The 19,916-nt window shown below is 36.4% G+C and overlaps 1 protein-coding gene across 3 annotated transcripts in view; it reads right to left on the reverse strand.

Moving 5' to 3' along the window:
- The window catches only part of FRAS1 (Fraser extracellular matrix complex subunit 1), a 469,972-nt gene that overhangs the window by 330,628 nt on the left and 119,428 nt on the right, over positions 1-19,916 (reverse strand). For all 3 annotated transcript variants that reach the window (XM_072623600.1, XM_072623599.1, XM_072623598.1), the window contains exons 3-4: positions 12,852-12,959; positions 3,496-3,588 (exon numbers count right to left, since the gene is read on the reverse strand). In XM_072623600.1, the coding sequence (XP_072479701.1) occupies positions 3,496-3,588; positions 12,852-12,959 (201 nt within the window). The remainder of the gene's footprint in view (positions 1-3,495; positions 3,589-12,851; positions 12,960-19,916) is intronic.

Here is a 19,916-nt window from a genome sequence, read left to right on the forward strand (position 1 = left end):
GACTCTTGTTATCTTTCTCCAGAATGTTAAATTATAACTTCCCAAGAAACTCTTCTTTCTTAAAGATATAGTATCAGAATCTGTAGTCCCTGTGGCAAGGGTATGTAATCTAGGTGCAGAAGATATTCAACGATGGCCTTTAGTGTTGTTGGGAATAGATTTTCTTTCCTTTAGTTGTGTGGCTGGAATTGTCTGGATCTTTAGCATCATCTGATTGAGCATCATTAGAACTTTTTGCTGCATTCCCATTGGAGGATGAAGGACTTCTTCATTCAAACATTTTGTAATTTTACCACAACCACCACCACTGAGGTCATGTGGCCCCAAGAAATGGGCCTGGGGTCTTGGATTTTTCATTTTTGCTTTCCCATGATAGGTGCAGGAAGGAGAGCCTCCGGTGTGGTCCAAGGGCAAGATCAAAGATACAAATGCAGCAAAAAATTTTCAATGTGCTCAGTCAGGCTAGGCTAAAAACCCAAATAGTTCCAGCTATACAGTCAGCGGGTTTGGGGAAAAGGCTACACCCAGCCACAGTTTGCACGATTAGGCCAAAACAAAATATCAATGAATGCCAGTTCTCCAATTTCCCAAAAGCAGCTCCCTAACATCATGCACAGGGTGACACCATCTTCAGGAGTCCAGGAACATACCAGAACTCCCATTACACTTGAACCCCTATTCTAATGATCATAAAATAGTATGATTCTTCCCATAAGTTCTTTTTCTCACTCCATTCACATCATGCATTTTCCATGGCATTGCAGATCTACACTCCTACATGTAACACACAGGCCATATCTGATACAAAGCATAGTAGTATTCCCAACTTCCCAGCAAACATACACCACTGAGTTCTCCTCTAGCAGCACTCTCTATAGGTATGAAAAACTGGGATCTGGAATGTAACCACTGCTCTCACCAAACACCACAGCTTACCTTGGTCCCTTAGGTAAATGTATAATATAACTCCTAAATCTCAGGTTAAAGAGTAGCCTGGGAAAGACAGCAAACTAACTAGTCTATGCCCTCACCTTTATCATAATCAGAAAGTAAGGCATTTAAAAGTAAGGTATTAACTTAAACAAGAGTCTTTCTGTGCCATAGTGTATTTCCATTCTTGCCCTACTGCACCTGCTTTTATATGTAGATAGGTTGTTTGCAAGAAAAAGATGAATCCATATTATTTCCTTTATTAATATGTATAAATATTTTTTATATCCCCTTTATTTCCAAACAGATCCCTCCCAACTCCCATACCCAGCTATAACACAAAATAAAAAAGAGAGGGGAAAAAGCAATTTGGAAAAATAGACCAACACATCAACCAAATGTGACAATATACGCAATGATCCAGGCCTGGAGTCAGGAAGATCTAAGTTCAAATCCAGTCTCAGACATCTGCTAGCTATGTGATGCTGGGCAAGTCACCCAGCCCTTGTTTATCTCATTTGTAAAATAGGGTCACACTAGAGAAGGAAATGTACGCACCACTCCAGTGTCTTTGTCAAATATATGTATACATATACACATACATATATACTCATGCATATATACACATACACACATATATATGTATATAAGTATATGTGTGTATATATCTAGATAGATGGATGGATGGATGGATAGATAGATAGATAGATATACACACACCACTCCAGTATCTTTCTCAAGTGTGTGTATATATATGTGTGCGTGTGTGTGTATATATATATACACACACACGTCACTTCAATATATAATGTATATACACATATATACCACTCCAATGTCTTTGTCAAATATATATGTATACACATACACGTACATGTATACATACATATATATGCGTATATATATACGCATATATATGTATTAACATACACACATATATGTGTATATGTGTGTATATATCTAGATAGATGGATGAATGGATAGACAGATAGACAGACAGATATACACACACCACTCCAGTATCTTTGTCAAGAAAATCCCATAGACAAAGTCCGCGCAGTCAGGAAAAGTTGGACACAACTGAACTACCGAACAATAGTAATCGTATCCGTAAGCCCCCAACTCCCCAAAAAAGGGAGGGGGGACCACTCAATTTCATTAGATATTTCTATTTAATTATATATGATACATATAATACTTACATGATGCTTACTATCCAGGCACCTTAGAAATACAAATGCAAGCAAGATAGCCCCTGCCCTCAGGGAACTTATATTCAACTGGTGAAGACAACCCTCAAAGGAGAGTGGAGAAAGGGGGGTGGGCGCGTGAAGATACACTCATAAGTTCTGACATGGTTCAAAGATGGCCAGGTAGTGAGGTGGAAGTCTGAATCCAGGTAAGATAAGGCAAAAGCTCACCTAGCTGAGTCTAAAATGGTGTCCATGTTCGAGGGAGAGGGAAAGGGGAGAGGACAATGACTGGAGGCTTGGTATTAAGATTTGGAGGCAGCCAGGAAGTTCTGGGTTTGTTTTTTTAACCCATGTATACTGTTGTAGTCACTGTTTTCCTAATTCTATTTAATTCATTCTTCATTAGTTCCTTTGAGTCTTCCTTCGCGTCTCTGAATTTCTCATATTTGTTACATCTTATGGTTCTATAATATTCCATTACATTCATGAGCCATTACAACTAAAAAAAGTGCTAATATGAAGGCATTGGCACATGGTGGCCTTTCTGCTTCTGATCTCCTTGAGGTACACACCTAGTAGTAAAGGATCCATCCCATTTATATGTGATTTTTATTGTAAGCTCTTAGAAAGGCCCGTTTTTCATTTTTTTTACATTTCTAAAATTGTATCCAAAAGGGCCTGCCTTTGAAAAAAGAAAAGATAAAAAACCCTGGGACAATATCCAAGCAACCTCAAACATCAGTCTCTTCCCCATTGATAGTCCCAAATCACCTGCTAGCTAAGAAGAGAATTCAACTTGGAGGCACCTGCACAGAATGCCAGTAAAATAAAGAAAACAGTAGCATTTTCAGGACTTTTCTCAAGAAACTTGAAAATCCAGCCTGGAAAAACAAGTTCTTAACTGATGCTCTGTAACTTAAACAAGGCAAAAAGCTACGCTCATCAATATAATGATAGTTTGTATTTATATAATACGTTAAGGTTTGGAAAGTGCTTTCTGTTGATAATCGGAGGAGGCAAGCACACTTTATTACTCCCCTATCCCACAGATGGGAAAAGTGAGGTTCAGAGAAGCTCATGGATTTGGCCATGGTTGCCCAATTCATAAGTAACTGAAATGGAATCTGAACCTAAATCTGCTCAATACAAGCTACCAGAGGTGGGGAATCTGTGGCCAATTTGTTCTGCAAAGTCTGGATTCAGTCAAAGGGCTGTACTTGAGGACCTAGAGGGTCACATGTAGCCTTGAGGCTGTAGGTTTCCCACTTCTGTTAAACCATGGCACTTTCATGAACTCCATGGGAACATCTATCCCTCTTGTCATGCTGAACTAGAACATCAAAAAACAACCCAACTGCTAGACAGCACTTACCCCATGGGTCTTCCCTTCATGGTGGCACAGTCCTTTGGTTCTCAACACACACTCCGGGCAGCACTGGTTGGCAGCTATTCGAAGCACTTCTCCCTAAGTATTTTTAAAAACAGTTCATTAAATTTTTTAAATTTAAAAATAAGGAGGCAGAATTCTTCACTGAACCTTGTGTCAGGGAGTACGCACTCAATCTTGTAAGAATTTCACCAAGTAATGAAATGAGTCTTTCCTTTCTAAGGTAAGATGCCCTTACAGAAAAAAAAAAAAATAGACTGCCTCATTAGGTTCTTCCCTTAAAAACATATAAACTCTTAGGCCAATAATGCTGGTCTATCGCATTTCATATTAACCTGCCTTTACAGTCTTCGTTTGTAAGCATCCATTCTGCAGCTTATGGGACATAAAGGGCAAAGAAAACAAATCTGTCTTTTAAGATTAAATGACTTGCCTCATCCTCATTTATATACCCAGACAGGAAGCAGGAAAAACCAATGCTGTCACAAGGCTCTGCCTGAGCCAGGAGTTTCTCACATGCCTACATGGCAAAGGCCAAAATAGAAAGCAATTAGTAGGAGTATGAATATCATTTTAAAAATCATTTTTCTACTTTTTTTGCTATTTCTTTGAAAATACTGCACTCATTCCTACTGGAACAATAGCATTCCTTTACATTCATATATCACATGGTTGGTATGAGTTCAGAGAAATCTGGGAAAGCTTATATGAACAGATGCAGAGTAAAGTGAACAGGACCAGTCAACAATTTGTGCAAGAACCGTGGTACCATAAAGACAAACAACTTTCAAAGACTTGAGAACTCTGATCAGTGTGATGACCTACAATAATGCCAGATAACTAACGATGAACTCTGCTACCACCTCCTGACACAGACGTAAGGGAGTTAAGGCGCAGAGTGAGATATCCATTCTTGGAAATGGATACTGTGAAAATGTGCTTTGTTTGACTGCATTTACTTGCCACAATGTTTTACATTAATTTTTCTCCCTTCTTTCTTTCTTCCTTCCTTTCTTTCTTCCTTCCTTTCTTTCTTCCTTCCTTCCTTTCTTTCCTTTCTTTCTTTCCTTTCTTTCTTTCCTTCTTCCTTTCTTTCTTTCTTTCTTTCTTTCTTTCTTTCTTTCTTTCTTTCTTTCTTTCTTTCTTTCTTCCTTCCTTCCTTCCTTCCTTCCTTCCTTCCTTCCTTCCTTCCTTCCTTCCTTCCAGGAGACAATCTGGGTTAAGCGACTTGACTAGCATCACATAGCTAGTAAGTGTCTAAGGTTGGATTTGAACTCAGGTCTTCCTGACTCCAGAGCCAGTGCTCTCTCCTCTGTAGCACCTAACTGCCCCTTACACTATTTTTCCATGGGAAAAAAAAATAAATGCTTGTCTATTGAAAAGTAAGATAAAAAAGAAAGAATAGTAACTGTTCTTAAAATACTGCTATATTCATAGGAGATTTCTACAAGTATATGATTATGTGTATTACCTCACCATGAAGTGACCTAATAAAAAGTGATACTAAAATGTTGCACAAATTATTTCACCAAGTGCACACAATATACAGATCATCCAGAGGGAAGTAAATTTAGAGTTACTCATTTGGTGAAGGGATAAAAAGGAAATAATCCTTTTAAAATGAAAAAAAATATGCTCCCAAAAAAGAGTATTTTTCCAATGAAAAACCCTAGATGGGATTAGAAATGAATCTCTCTCCTACAGTGGTTCTACAGGACCACTCCTCAGTCCCCTTTGCTGAATCACTGTCCATATCACACCCTCTAACAATAGACACCGCTCAAGGTCTGTCCTGGTCTCTGTTCTAGTCTATTTCCACATCCCCTCTTTGTGGTCTCAATAGCTCCTCAGAGTTTAATTATCACCTCTTAGTTGATGACTTTTAGATCTATATATCCATCCCTAGTCTCTGCTGAGCTCTAATGAGCCCTAACGCCAATTGCCTACTGAACACATCAAACTGTGTCCCACAGACAGTTCAAACTCAACAAGTTCAATGCTGAACTCATTATCATTCTCCCACATACACACCCAAAAAAACCTCACCCCTGCTCTGAACTACCTTTTTCTACTGAGAATATCCTTTCATTCACTCAGGACTGTGGCACCAGTGTCATTCTTAACTGCTAATTGTCACTCAGCCCACATTGTCAATCAGTTGCAAAACTGAGCTCCATAATAACTCCAATAAGTAGCAAATATGACTTCAGATAAAGCAATAGTTAAAGTAGATTTGATTGAAAAGAAATATACAATAAAACTATGTTATGTTTAAAGCCATTATAGATTAATGTCAGTATTTAATACATACGTAGCCAACAACATAGAATCTAAGTATTTAAGAGGAAAAATTAATTTACATTGAGAAATTTACACTAAAACAGATGGAGATATCAATGTATCCTTCTCAAACCTGGACAAATCTAACCAAAGGATTAACAATAAAAGTTAAGAGCCTGAATAGAGTTATAGAAAAGTTGGATATGCTAGATCTCTGGTGATTAATGAATGGAAACAGAAAAGAATAAACCTATTTCACAACTGTGTGAGGCAGCTTATAAAAATTGACTACGTAGGAGGGAGGAATGTAATGAACATCGTTGTTACATCTGTATATAAATGTTTATTATCCAATGATCCCAAAGTAAACAGTGACTGCTGTATAATGGCCTGTCAGTGTGCAAAAGGAATGGCATCATTGTTACAATTATTTGTTTTTGCTTTCACTTTGTTGAAAATCTGCTGAAAATTAATATATTACTGATACTTGCTACTGCTATTACTACTGCCGGTGATTGTCACTAAATATCCATTGTTAGGAGTTTGCCTAAGTTATTTAATCAGTAGTGAACTACCCTTTGAAGACTGATTAAATAATGGCGTTGTTGCTCAACTGTGGAAACATGAGTATGGTTCTTGCAAAATACTGTTACATTAGAAATGTTAACATTCTTAAGGAATTAGTGATAACAGTAATATATTCTGTATGTGGAACTGAAGATATTAAATCTTAAAGTACCCAGCTGAAGAGTCCAGAGCCTGTAGAAGAGTACCTATTAGGATGAGGTTAAGAAAATCCACTGAAGATATGTTCTATAAATTACGGGATTCTAGGGAATGCTTAAAAATACCTAACAAAATTCACACAGTGGACAAGACGTGGAAGTTGGTTCGTAATCCTCCTTCAAAAGAAAACAGTGGTAGATACATTATGATAGAGTAAAAGAAATAACAGCACAGCAGCTGAGGTGCAAGCTTCAACTTGCACCAATACAGAAAATCAAGGAAAGACTTTTGCCATCACAATCTACATCTTCATTTTTTTAGCGATACTGACTGCAATTTTTCTCTTCCAAAGATGACACATATACCTAGAGAGATTAAGTAGAAGTAAGATATCTGAGAGAAGGCCTAAAGTTGGGTCCACTATGGGAAAAAGAATCAGTATCTTACTAGGTTCCCTGAGCTGCGCAGAGAATCATTACCTGAGATCTGGTAAAGAACAAATTGCTACAATATATACAGCAAAAAGAAGTTCAACGTAGAGACTTTATCAACAGGGTTTCTTCCTCCCAGGGAAGATGCTATAGAGACCAGGACTAGGCAAACAATGAAGTAGCCATAGGACTGGCAAGCATCAGAAAGGGATAAGATGGACTGACTGTGTCATGCAAAGCAGCAAAAAGCAAAGTCTTATATTTGACTATCTGTGAGACCTAAGGTACAAAAACCCAGGAGTCATCTACCTAAAAATTTTCAAAGATTCTGAGATATTCTATGTCTCTGAAGTATTGATGCACATGATGTTTTCAGAAATTGGCAATTTCATTCAAGACAAAAGGAATTACCATCCCATTTTTTGGATGGACAGACACCTAGTGGGACTATTACAGAAAGGAATGTTTCCTCTTAAAAACAGAAATTCATAGAGGACTAACAGGCTAGACTGACTTCAATATACCCCTAAGTGATGCTGTAGCAAAAGGTGACATTGAATGTGGCACTAGGTGGTATGGGAGGGTAGGGAAGAAGCTAAGTGACTAAGTGGATAGACCACTGAGCATGTAGTCAGGAAGACCTGAGTTCAAATTCAGTTTCAGATACTTCCAAGTTGTGTGACCCTAGGTAAATCACCTAACTTCTATTCTCCTGTTTCTTCATCTGTCAAACGGAAATGATGATTGCTCTTACTTCCCAGGTTGTTGAGAGGATTAAATGTGATAATAATTGGAAAGCATTTAGCATAATGCCTGACACACAGTAAATATATATATATATGTATATATATATATATATAAAAATTGAAAAAATGTGAAAATGTATACACTAACACAAAAGACCCTACAAGAAGTTCTCTCTCACAGACATAAAACCATATCTACCTCAGAATCATCTACTCATCTAGAGTTCACAGGAATTAAAAAGGGAACAGCTCTACTGGTACAGAATCTACAGAAGAAACTCAGAAAATATGGTGACCAGTGGACACAGGAACATCCCAATTCTCCCTACAAAGGTAATAAGGCAAGGTAGTAGACACTCTGGCTCCAGTGTGTCAGGTCCCAATATGTCGATACAGTGTTAACTCTAATTTCACTTTATTCAAGATATTAGTAGAACATTGTAAGAGCTCAATACACCATCTGTGTGACCTATGCAGAGGCATGTAGGAGGACAGAGTCAAGGAATGACAAGGAATATCATAAGAGCACTGTTCCTCAATTTCTGAACTGGATCCTGAGAATATTTGACTTTGGGTATTGCCCAGAAATGGACAAAGCAGTGACGGCAGAAACTCAGCCAAGAAACAAGTGTGCTAGGAGATCCTGGAGAAGCAGCTCACAAGATCCAGCTTGCAATTCTGGATCATTCCAGAAACAATCTAGAAAAACTCTTTTGCCATGAATGACCTCAGAGACCAGCTCAGAAAGCATCATCATAGAGTCCAATATCCCATATGTACTACCCTTAGAAGTAATTCTGAAGAAGTCCCATGAAGACACATGGAATGATGAATATGTATAGATCAGAGCTGTCAAACACACATCCATGGGCTACATGAAGCACACCACTCCTAAGTGCTCTCTAGACCAGATTAAAATGTAACTGGGGAATATTTAACAAAATAAAAATACAGTAGAACCAAGATAATGTTAATGTGCAACTTTCTAAGTTAATAGGCAGTCCATAGTGATATATATGGTCCCAATTTCCAATTGATTTTGACACCAGTAGTGTAGATTATTGGACTCTGAACTGGTATAAATCATACCCAGAGCTCAAGACATCCTGGACTGTCTGGTAGGCAGTCAGTGGTTCTTAATATTACATAGGAACTATCTCCAGATTACTATGACAGAGAAAGACAAGGAGAAGACTGCTTTGATCTGCCCAGAAAGGTGTAATTAGCTTGAGAATCTGTTCCAAGGCATCAGGGGGGTACCTGCCACTAAGATACTAATCCCTAAAGTGGAGAAAGAAATTAGACATGAACTACTTGTAAATGTTGGCATACCTTAAAGACATGATTGTCTCTAAGGAAATGATGGAAAAACATGAGTTAACATTGATGAAAATATTGAATTGATTAAGAGACAGTGGTTTAAAACTTCCAACTGTCCAGTGCCTCTTATGTGTGTGGGTGTGTGGGTGTTCATCCTCCATTGCCGAAGAAGATCATGCCATCAGAGAAATGATGACATGACTTGCACTTGACTTTGTTTTGAGTGAGGGAGGGCTGTGAAGGTTTCCAACCTCACTTCTCCTCCAGAGCCATCTGAATTCAGTGACCAGATATTCATCAGAATGACCAGAGATGACCCAGGATAAGGCAATTGGGGTTAAGTGACTTGCCCAAGGTCACACAGCTAGTGAGTGTCAAGTGTCTGAGGTGAGATTTGAACTCAGGTCCTCCTGAGTCCTGCACTGGTGCTCTATCTACTGCATCACCTAGCTGTCAGAGCCTCTGTCAAATATGTGGGTAGCAGAGGATCTCAAGGAAATGTGCATACCAATTACGTGTTCTTTAAGATTTAAGGACTTTTCTAGGATTTGGTGATTATTGAAAATTTGTCAGAAGTTATGCCACTACTGAAACCAGCAAATGCCCTTGTTCAAGCATGAGTGACTGAAAAGGAACAGAAGCTGAAAGGGCAAGAAATGCAAAGTTGTCTTAAAATCAAAAACAAAAAAAAAATACTTTGGAGACAAGTGGAGAGAGAGAGAGACTTGGCTACTGGCCTCACACATGAACCTGTGCTGGTCTACAAAGATCAAAACAAACCCTTTGTCCTATATACAAACAAATGCCAGCTTGGGAGACTTGGGAACAGTTTTGTACTAAGAGAAATGGTTGCTAGAAACCAGGTGAATGGGACTGAGAGATTTGATCACCAACAAAACCCTGTACCCACTGACATTCTTTATTTGGAAATGAGTAGTCACTGAGAAATTAAAGTTGCAAGAATGGCTCAATGATAATCCACTGACATAGCCTGATCAGTTCCCAGGCTTGCAACAAACAGTCAGCAACACTAGCCAACTATGAATTCCAGCACATGTGGATCAGGAGGACTAACGTGGTTTTAGATCCCCCGTTCTGAAAGCCACAATGATACCAAAGTTATGGTGATAATTAGGGAGGAAGAAAAGCCACACATAACACTCAAGGAGGTAGATTATAAGCAGATACTAGATACAGTTAAGAATCTATGACTTCTACTAAACTGCATGCCTGCAGCATACAAGAATTCTACTTCTCCAAACCAACCTCCTTTGTTCCAATGAACCAACTTCACTTTTCTGTAGATAACTGTATAGAGAGCTGATAAAGGTCTACAAGAAGTGATACAAGTCAAGAAGAGAGGGGGAGATGCCAAAAGACGTAAGTCTCCTGAAGATACTTTCATGTTGAGAAAATGTCAAAAGTTAAAGCTGTGAAATTGGATACTATATCATACCATCCCTAATCCCACACATGGTACTAAGAAGCAATGGTACTATGTAGCATATACTGCTCTATGGCCATGAAAGCTTTGCACTCTGGTGTCTTGGGGCATTCCCAGATCTGTGATCACACTATGATTATCGGTGTCACTGGGCAGTAGCTTACCAAGAGGATCTCAGCTTCAGGACATTGTCAGGCTTCTGGCCTTTGAAACAACGCTGACACATGAGCCTTAGGCTCATCAACCAAGGCATCTCCATTCTTTCTTCCCACTACCCCATCATCAGTTCTTTGCACCATCTCCCAAAAGAGGCCTTGAGCTCTATAACAAACATGTCTAAGGTCCCATTTAGTGGTGCCACTTTTTTATGAAGTGAAGAAGCTTGAAAGACATCTACTTGACAGTGAAATTGAATTTTGCATTCTTCTTCATCATTAGGAGGTACTCAAACATGGAAGAAGCCTATGCCTAGAACCTTCCATACTGCTGTATTAACTGGGATTCTCTTTAAAGGTGCCAATAAGCAATTTAAACAGCAGTATAGGAAAGAATCGTATTTGTGAAAGAAAAGGAAATTTTTTTAAAAAGACAAGGAACTTGAGATATTCAAAATCATAAACTTAACATAATTTTACTTTAAAAAAGAAAAAGGTTATTGGAAAAAATATATCTTCCCTCAATACTAACATGTTAGAAGCCTGGAGTAGGTAAATGTGGGTTATGATAATTTGCAGGAATTTAGAACAAATAGAAATTTTAAGAAAACAGATTACACCGTTACCATATTTCCACTTAACCTGACAATATCAAAACAATATTGGTACTGGCAAACTAAGACACTACCTAAAGGTCTTTAGAAAGTCACTTCCCATTTTTAGTCCAATAGAGAGCTGCAGGGGAAAAAAAACTTGTATTTAAGAAAGATACATTTTATCTGGTCCTTCACCAAAGTTCTAGTTGCTGAGTGTTATGTGGAAAATCAAAAAATAAACATAGGAGGAATATGTCTTTAAGACAAGAGGAAGGTAAGATGTGAATTGTCCTCCTACCTAGCTGATACAATCACAGGATTTACTAAAAGATGATAAAAGTTTTAACGTAATGACAAGTTGTTAAGACTATATGTAAAATTCTGGTCACCTCTGAATAAAATTTGAATATCTTTCTTTTATGGAATTAAGAGAGACAACTTCAGTAAGCCTTTACAGGGCTGTGAGTAACTATGGCCCAGAGAGAGATCCAGGCTATCAATTCCAAGGCTAGGACCACTTTGCAGAAGGGAACCTTTCAGGGTTCTTAGACGAAACTCCTCTCTGCAACGCCCCCTTACCCCAACTGGTCATTGTGTTTAGCACTTACTTGCCTAAAGGGATACACCTCATCCAAAACTCTGGGAGTTCAAGACCAGCACATCAAACACACAGTCAGAGAAAAGCAAATATACCATGGAGAAGGCAAATCTACAGCACCTGGAATTTAGAGTTACTTTTATACTACATATATTCACACATCTGTCATGACTACTCTACTTTTAAGTTTGTGTCCACTATCCCTACAAATGCTGTATATATCTCAAAAAGAAAGCAAAGGAATATTTTGTAGCTACTGTTTGTTACTAAGCCACAACAGTAAGTTTCAACGCTTCAAATTAATAGTAACTACTGGATGACCCTTAATGAGAAGCACACTGATGGGGGCTCATGTACCAGTAACCACCTAGAGAGTTATACCTTTAGAAGCTACCAGCACCACCACTCAGTCTGCAAACCTGCAAAGGAGAGGTGAGGAATAATCCTGAGGAGATGTTACAAAGACAGAAAAAAAGAGTCACCATATAAATCTTAGGAATCAGTTGACTGATGTCAGACTCTTCAAAACACAGTGGTTCAAAGAACAAGATCAGCTTAGGTGGTAATCATCCTACCAGATAATCATACACACACACACACACACACACATATGTATATATATATATACACATATGTATGTGTATATATATATATATATATACATAGAGAGAGAGAGAGAGAGAAAGAGAGAAAGAGAGAGAAAGAGAGAGAGAGAGAGAGAGTTGCTTAGTATAGACTATGCTAATATCCCAAGTGACTGTTCTGTTTTAACAGGGTCTCATTCTCATGATTGGGAAAGATACTTTGTTAGTTCTTAATACAACATGCAACAGCGAAGAACAATTGCCTATTGCTGCAAAAGCCACTTTGCCTTGAAAATCACTAACTCATACAAGGATTGGAATTCAAAAGAAATAAAAATACTAGCATTGTTGTACAACATCCCCACACCAAGTAAAGCCTGGAAAGACTCTCAAACCCCAGAAAGATCAAATCAAAAACACATGATTCTGACAGTATTTTAGATATAAAGTGGCTATCTTACCTTCTCAAAGTCACACTGAGGGTTTTTGCAAACAACAGGCCTGCAGAGGACAATGTCACCATGGCAACGACAATCCTGGCATGAATCAGGTTTCCAAGCAGTGTCATCCTGCAAAGAAACAGAAGTTCTGAATTAAAAACCAATCATTCAGAGTATGGGTGTAGCAGGATCACAGGAGGGACTGACTAAATTAAAAGGCAAAAAATAATAATAATAAATCGTAAGCACCTGTGCTATTGTTCAGCAGTGATTAACTCCCCACCAAGTCAATAAAATCAGGATACATCTCAGGAAAGTTATGTCTTACAAGGAGAAAAAAAATCAGCAAAACTGATCAATATATCAATACAAGTCTGAAAATATGGACAACATACTCACCATGCACTTCCCACCTCTACCAAAGGAGTGGGGTAGGAGGTGTATGACTTTTAAGTGAGAAAGAGATGGGAGTGATTCTAAGAAACAAAATTATTCATATTCCTTTCAAATGTCATGGAATTGGAATATGATCAGTGTTACAGGCACACACACCAATTTTTTGCATTATCAAATCAAGCATCCTTGAGTCACTTAAAAACTCAAGCAAAGGAAACAACCTCAAAATTGGTTTTCTACATACAACAGCCTTTCTACTTGTTTCTCTCACTGTGTGGCATATACGCCCACATCAGGATTCTTATCTTGAGATCTACAAACTCATTTATCTTTTAAAATATTTTTGTAACTTTCAGAATAACTGGTTTCCTCTATAATTTATGCCTTTAAAAATATTATTATTATTTGGATCTTATGACAATAGCCTGCAACTCCTACAAACTCATTTATCTTTTTTAATATTTTTATAACTTTCAATATAACTGGTTTCCTCTATAATTCTATGCCTTTAAAAATATTATTATTATTTGGATCTGATGACAATAACCTGCAACTCCTACTACCAGTAAGGATAAGGAAGGTGGATTACGTGGGCTTGGGAGTTCTAAGCTTCATTAAAGTTCAAGCTGATCAGTATCACTGTAAGCCTAGAACCAACAGGGTAAACCCCCAAGAGCAGGAGGCCACCAGGCTGGCTAAGGAAGAGTAACTTAGAAACAGAGCAGATCAAAGCTTCTGCACACTGACCTACAAGGGGAAGGGTCCCATATGTGGCTGCTTCACTTCCAGCCTGGGTAAGATAGGGAGACATAGTCTCTAAAAAAAATCTGGGAAGGGTGCCATAGATTTTTACCAGACTGTTAAGGGGTCCAAGGAACATAAACATTTAGGAACCTATATTGTTGTGATTTGTCAGTTTCTGTCTGTTTTTGTTGTGTCTTTGCAAATCAGAGTTTTGGAATTAGAGTCAGTAAGTCCTTGGTTCAAATCCAGCCGCAGGCAATTGCTAGCTGAGTGACCTTGGGCAAGTCACTTGATCTCTGTGACTCAGTTTCCTTATCTGTAAAAGTAAGTTATTAGTAGTACCTATCTTCCAGAGTTGTTGCAAGGATAAAAGATGAGATACTTGCAAGTGATTTACAAACCTTAATACACTATAGAAATGCTCATTGCTATTGGTGTTGTTAAATCACTATAATGAAAAAAGGTGAAAAGAAGGCTTAATGCTTAAACATTGTACCACATCCACCTTGGAACAATTAATTTAATTCGAGTTAAGCCCTGGTCTCTTGAGAAAGACCCAACCAAAGATGAAAGCACCAGATGAAGCAAATATGGTCAGGTGGGCCCAGGACTCCTGTAGTATTCAAAGGACAGAAGTTCAGCAGTCACTTCAACACACATGTACAGCTCACTCCTCCTCTGCTCAGGGCAAGGTTCAATGGCAGCCCAGTACTCATAAGAAAAGCAGCAAATTCCTTTCCTATAGCTTACAACTTTGGGAGCCCATACCATTTTTTTCCTCCACACAAATCATAAAAAGAAATGTCTAAAGCTCAAATAATCTTTAATATAGAACTAATAAATTTCATAGACCATTCTCTTTATAATTAGTTGAGCCTCTCCCACCTTTCACCATCTTCCTTTCAAAATAGTATGTTCCCTTTTCTCATTCTCAAACAGCAAACCTTCAAAAACAGTAGCAGCAAGTTCCAGAACAAGGCAACAGCAGCACCTGAAGCAGGCAGAGTCAGATAGTATTAAAGACCTGGCATGGGGGTGGGGGAGGAGTGAGGATCAGTTTGCCGCAGCAGTATTCTGCCTAATACAGAGGATATCACTAGACCCAAATACAAGGAAGTAGCCATCTTAGACACTGACTAGATTGTGTGACCATGGACAAGTACCCATTTCCTCATTTATAAAATGAAGGGCCAAATTTATTGACCTCTAATGTCCCTTCTACCTCTAAATTTGTGATCTTATAACTTCTGATCCTACCAGATTCCTCTCACCTCAAGAAAAAAACTGGTAATTGAAAAGAAATTGAGAGTACAAAAATAAAAAACAGATTAACAGAACACCAAAGGAAGATTTGAAATGGAGATCTCCAAAAAAGAAACTGAATAAGTTGTAAAAGAAATACCAAAGGAAAAACCTCCCTGGTCCAAATGGTTTACAGGAGAATTCAATGAAATCTTTAAAGAACAATTACTACCCTTGCTATACAAATTTTCCTCTACCCCCTTGATGAGACAAATATAGTCGTAAGACCTAGATACAGAAGGCTAAAGAAAAGAAATAATTCTATATATCAATGAATCTTGATTCAAAACTTTTTAATATAATCTGGACAAGAAAGACTATAGCAATTTATTTTTTAAAATATTCAATGAAAGATGGATTTATGCCAGAGATTCAAGGATGCTTTTATTAACAAAAAAGAGAAATAACAGATCAGTTGAGCTGGGCATAAAATTTTTTAAATACATAGAAGTTACAAACTTTAAAAGTCAATAAAATGTCAAAGAAGAACTTCAGAAAATTAAGGAAGACTATAACAAAACAAACAGCAAAAAAAAAAAACACACATTGATATGATTTTTAAAAACAGGAGTTATTTTTTTTAATTAAAAAATAGTTAATCCAATATAAAAAAGGGAGAAAAATTTGATTTATCAAATTTTTTCATCAAACATTAAAACAGAAATACACAATAATTAAAGAGGAAATAAAGAAAGCTATCAGAAATTACTTTACCCAATTATATGGGGAAAAACTGTAACTTATATAAAATGGATAAGTATTTGCAATAATACAAAATAGCTAATTAATAGAAAAATGCAATTATTTAATATAATAATAAACCAATATCTGAAAAATAAATTATGCAAATCTTAAGTGAACTTCCAAGGAAAAAAACCTCAAGTCACATAGGTTTACAAGTGAATTCTATCAAACATTAGAAAAATATTAATTCAATACTATATGAACTGTTTGCCAAACACAAAGGGAAAAGACATCTTTCTATAATCATATGGGGATCCAAATAGTCTTGATACCTAAAAGTGGAAGAAACAAAGCAATAACAGAAAACTGTAGACCAATATCACCAATGTTAATCAACACAAAAATATTAAATTGAGTATTAGTAAAGAGAATGCAACAACCTACTTAAAAAGTTATGTATTATGGGCAGGGTGAATTTATAGCAGAAATAAAAATTCCTGCTATAAAAGATTGGCTCAATCTAAGTAAACTTTTCAATATGAGAGTCTATTAATGGCAAAAAATAATGTAAACCATGCAATTTTATATCCGTGTATGTCAAGAAAGCTTTTGACAAAATCCAATACCCATTATTAAAAATACTAGAAAGAAGAAATAGACTTTTCTTTAATATAGTTGTCAGTGAGTGCCTATATAAAATTGAAAGTCAACATTATACCTAATGGAGAAATGTTAGAATCCTTTCTAACAAGTTCAGCAAGGATGTCCTTTATCGCTGGTATTTAACAGAGTAAGGGAAATGCTAGCTGAAGCCCTAAGACAAGAAAAAGAAACCAAGGAATAAACACAAGCAAAGGAAGGAAGGAAACTAACACTTAAAACCGATAGCCGATGACTGTCTAGAGAGCTGAAACAGATAAAAAATTAATTGAAAAGTTAATAAATTCAGGAAAGCTGCAGGATTAAGATAAATACACATAAATGTTTCTACATACAACCAGCAAAAGGGATAAAAAGGGAAATTTTATTAAAAATAACTATACAATGTATTTGGGACTCTATCTAGCAAGATACACACAGGAACTATCTAAATACAAAGCACTCTTTAGAGGAATAAAGACAGATCTTAATTGTAGAAATATTAATTTTTCACAAGTAGGTCTAGCCAATATAATGAAAAATGACATTAGTACCTAAATTAATTTGCTTATAATAATAAAATTCATCTGGAGGAACAAAAAGGTCAGAAATCTCAAAGGAAATAATGAAAAAAGTGAGAAGGAATTGAGTTTAGATCTCAAACCATATTATACAGCAATAATCATCAAAATTAACTGGTATTAGAATAAAAATTAAAAATAGAAAGACTGATAAATATACCAGGTACAGCAAATAAGAAACATATTAGCAAAGTAAAATAGTGTTCAATAAACCTAAAGGCCCACTTACTGGAGTAAGGACTCCCTAGCAAACACTCTTGAGAAAAAATAGAAAGCAATCTGAAGAAACTACATTTACACCAACAACTTGTGCCATATACCAAGATAAACTCCAAATGGATACATGATTTAGAAATAAAACGTCATATCATAAACATATTAGAGAAGTAAGGAAGAAAATACCTTTCAGATATATGAATAGGGGAAGACAGGTAGACAGGGGATAAAGAAAATCACAGAAGTTAAAAGGACAATTTTTATTACATAAAAAAGTGTTCACATAAACCAAAGCAGCTAAAACAAGAAGGGAAACAGGTAACTAAGGAAAATCTTTGCAGTGAATTTCAATTAAAATTAATAAGTCAAATAAAATCAATAAAAAAACATACAAGAGTATGAATGAGAGCTATTTCCCAATTGATAAATAGTCAAAGGGTAAGAAGTGGCAGTTTTCTAAGGAAATTTGTTATCAATAGATGTATGGGAGGAAATGCTTCAAATCACTAATAATATGAGAAATCCAAATTGAAGCAACATTGGAATTCTAACTCATGCTTATCAGATTGGCGAAGCTGACAACAAGAGAAAATTACAAATGTCAAAGGGGTATGGGAAAAGAGATCTATTCACAGACCATGAGTGCAGCTATGAATTAGTTGTTCCAATCATTCTGGAAAGCAATCCACAAAAGTAGCTACACTGTGCATGCCATCTGACCTGGTTATACCAATGACTTAGTGACATTCCAACAAAATCAAAGAAAGAGAAAAAGGACCCATGTATATAAAAATATTTATAGGGGCTCTTTTTATAGTAGCAAAGAACTGGAAACTACAGAGGTGCCCATGAATTAGGGAATGGAATGACAGAACAGCTTATGGTAAATGAAAGTAATAATACTACTGTGCTATAAGAAATGATGGAAAAGATGGTATCAAAGAATCCTGAGGAAAATTGTATAAACTGATTTGGAGAAAAGTGATCAAAGTCAGAAAATACACACTATAACAAGACTATTGTAAAAATTAACCATTTTGAAAGTCTTAGGAACTCTGATCATTTCAGTGGTCAATCATGATTCCACAGCATTGGTGATAAATGATGCTAATCACCTCCTGAAATAGATACACAGAACTGGACATATAACCAATATGGCAATTTGTTTTGTTTGACTTTTTGTATTTGTTGCAAGGGCTTCATTTTTCTTTTTTTTCCCAATGACTAAGAAGGAAAAATGGGGAGGATAAAAAAAAAAATAAATGCTTAATAACTAAAAAAAAGATCTAATTGTAAAAAAAAGAAAAAGAAAAGAAAAGAAAAATGTTCCAAATCACTAATTATTAGAGAAATATAAATTAAGGCAATTCTGAAGTGCCGTCTCACACCCATCAGATTTTCAAAGGTGATAAACAAGGAAAATAACAATTGTTGGAAGGTTTTGGGGAAAATTGGCAAAAATCTGCAGGTGTTGGTGGAAGCTATCAATTAGTCCAGCCATTCTGGAGAGTAATGTGCAACTATGCCTCCAAAGTTATTAAATTCCTCATACCTTTTAACCTACTGATACCATTACCAAAAAAGATCTTACAATGAGATCAAAGAGATCTTAGAAAGAAATCAAAGAAAGAGATCTTAATAAGAGATCAAAGAAAGATCTTAGAAATGAGGTCAAAGAATGAAAAAAGGACTCACAAGTACAAAAATATTTATAATTCTTTTTGTAGTACAAAAAAACTGTAAACTAAGGGGGTGCACATAAGTGAGAAATGACAACAAACTATGGTATATAATTGCAATGGAATATCATTGCAAAGGATGGCTCATAATGACAAAAATGATGGTTTCTGAGAAACCAGGCAAGACTTTGTGAACTGACTCAGAGTTAAGTGAGCAGAACCAGGAAAAAAATGTATGTAAAATGTGGCAAAGGCTTGAACTATAATCAATGCAAAACCCAACTATAATTCCACAGGATGGAGCATGCTACCCACCTCTTGACAGAAAGGTGATGGACTCAAATTGCAAAATAAGACATAAATTTTCAAATGTGGACAATGTGGGAATTTGTTTTGCTTGACTAAGAACATAACAGAGATTTATGATTTCATGTACTCTCTGGTACATAGGAGTGACTGGCCATTTTATTTGGCTTTGTTAAATTCAGAATTTTAAAAAGAGAGAAAAGATGTGCAAAAGGAAAAAGGAGGGAGACATGGCAATGCAGGGAATTTGGGTTACCATTGTATTAAATTTAATATATACTTTTAAAAACTATACAACAGAAGTTTACCCTTTATATAAAATCCTTTATTCTGTTCTTTGTATCAAATGGTCATGTTTGTTCAGTTGGTTATAAAAATTTTTAAATTAAAGAAAATAAGGTTAATTTTAGCATAATATCAAAATAACACATGCATAAAAATATCTCATATCTCAAAAGCATATAATAATTCACCTAAAAAGTATTCTGGTTAACCTATACAACATAATCTATTGGGGGAAATGGGTTTAGGGGAAGACA

This window comes from Notamacropus eugenii, chromosome 7 (assembly GCF_028372415.1).
Source record: "Notamacropus eugenii isolate mMacEug1 chromosome 7, mMacEug1.pri_v2, whole genome shotgun sequence".
Lineage (NCBI taxonomy): Eukaryota > Metazoa > Chordata > Mammalia > Diprotodontia > Macropodidae > Notamacropus > Notamacropus eugenii.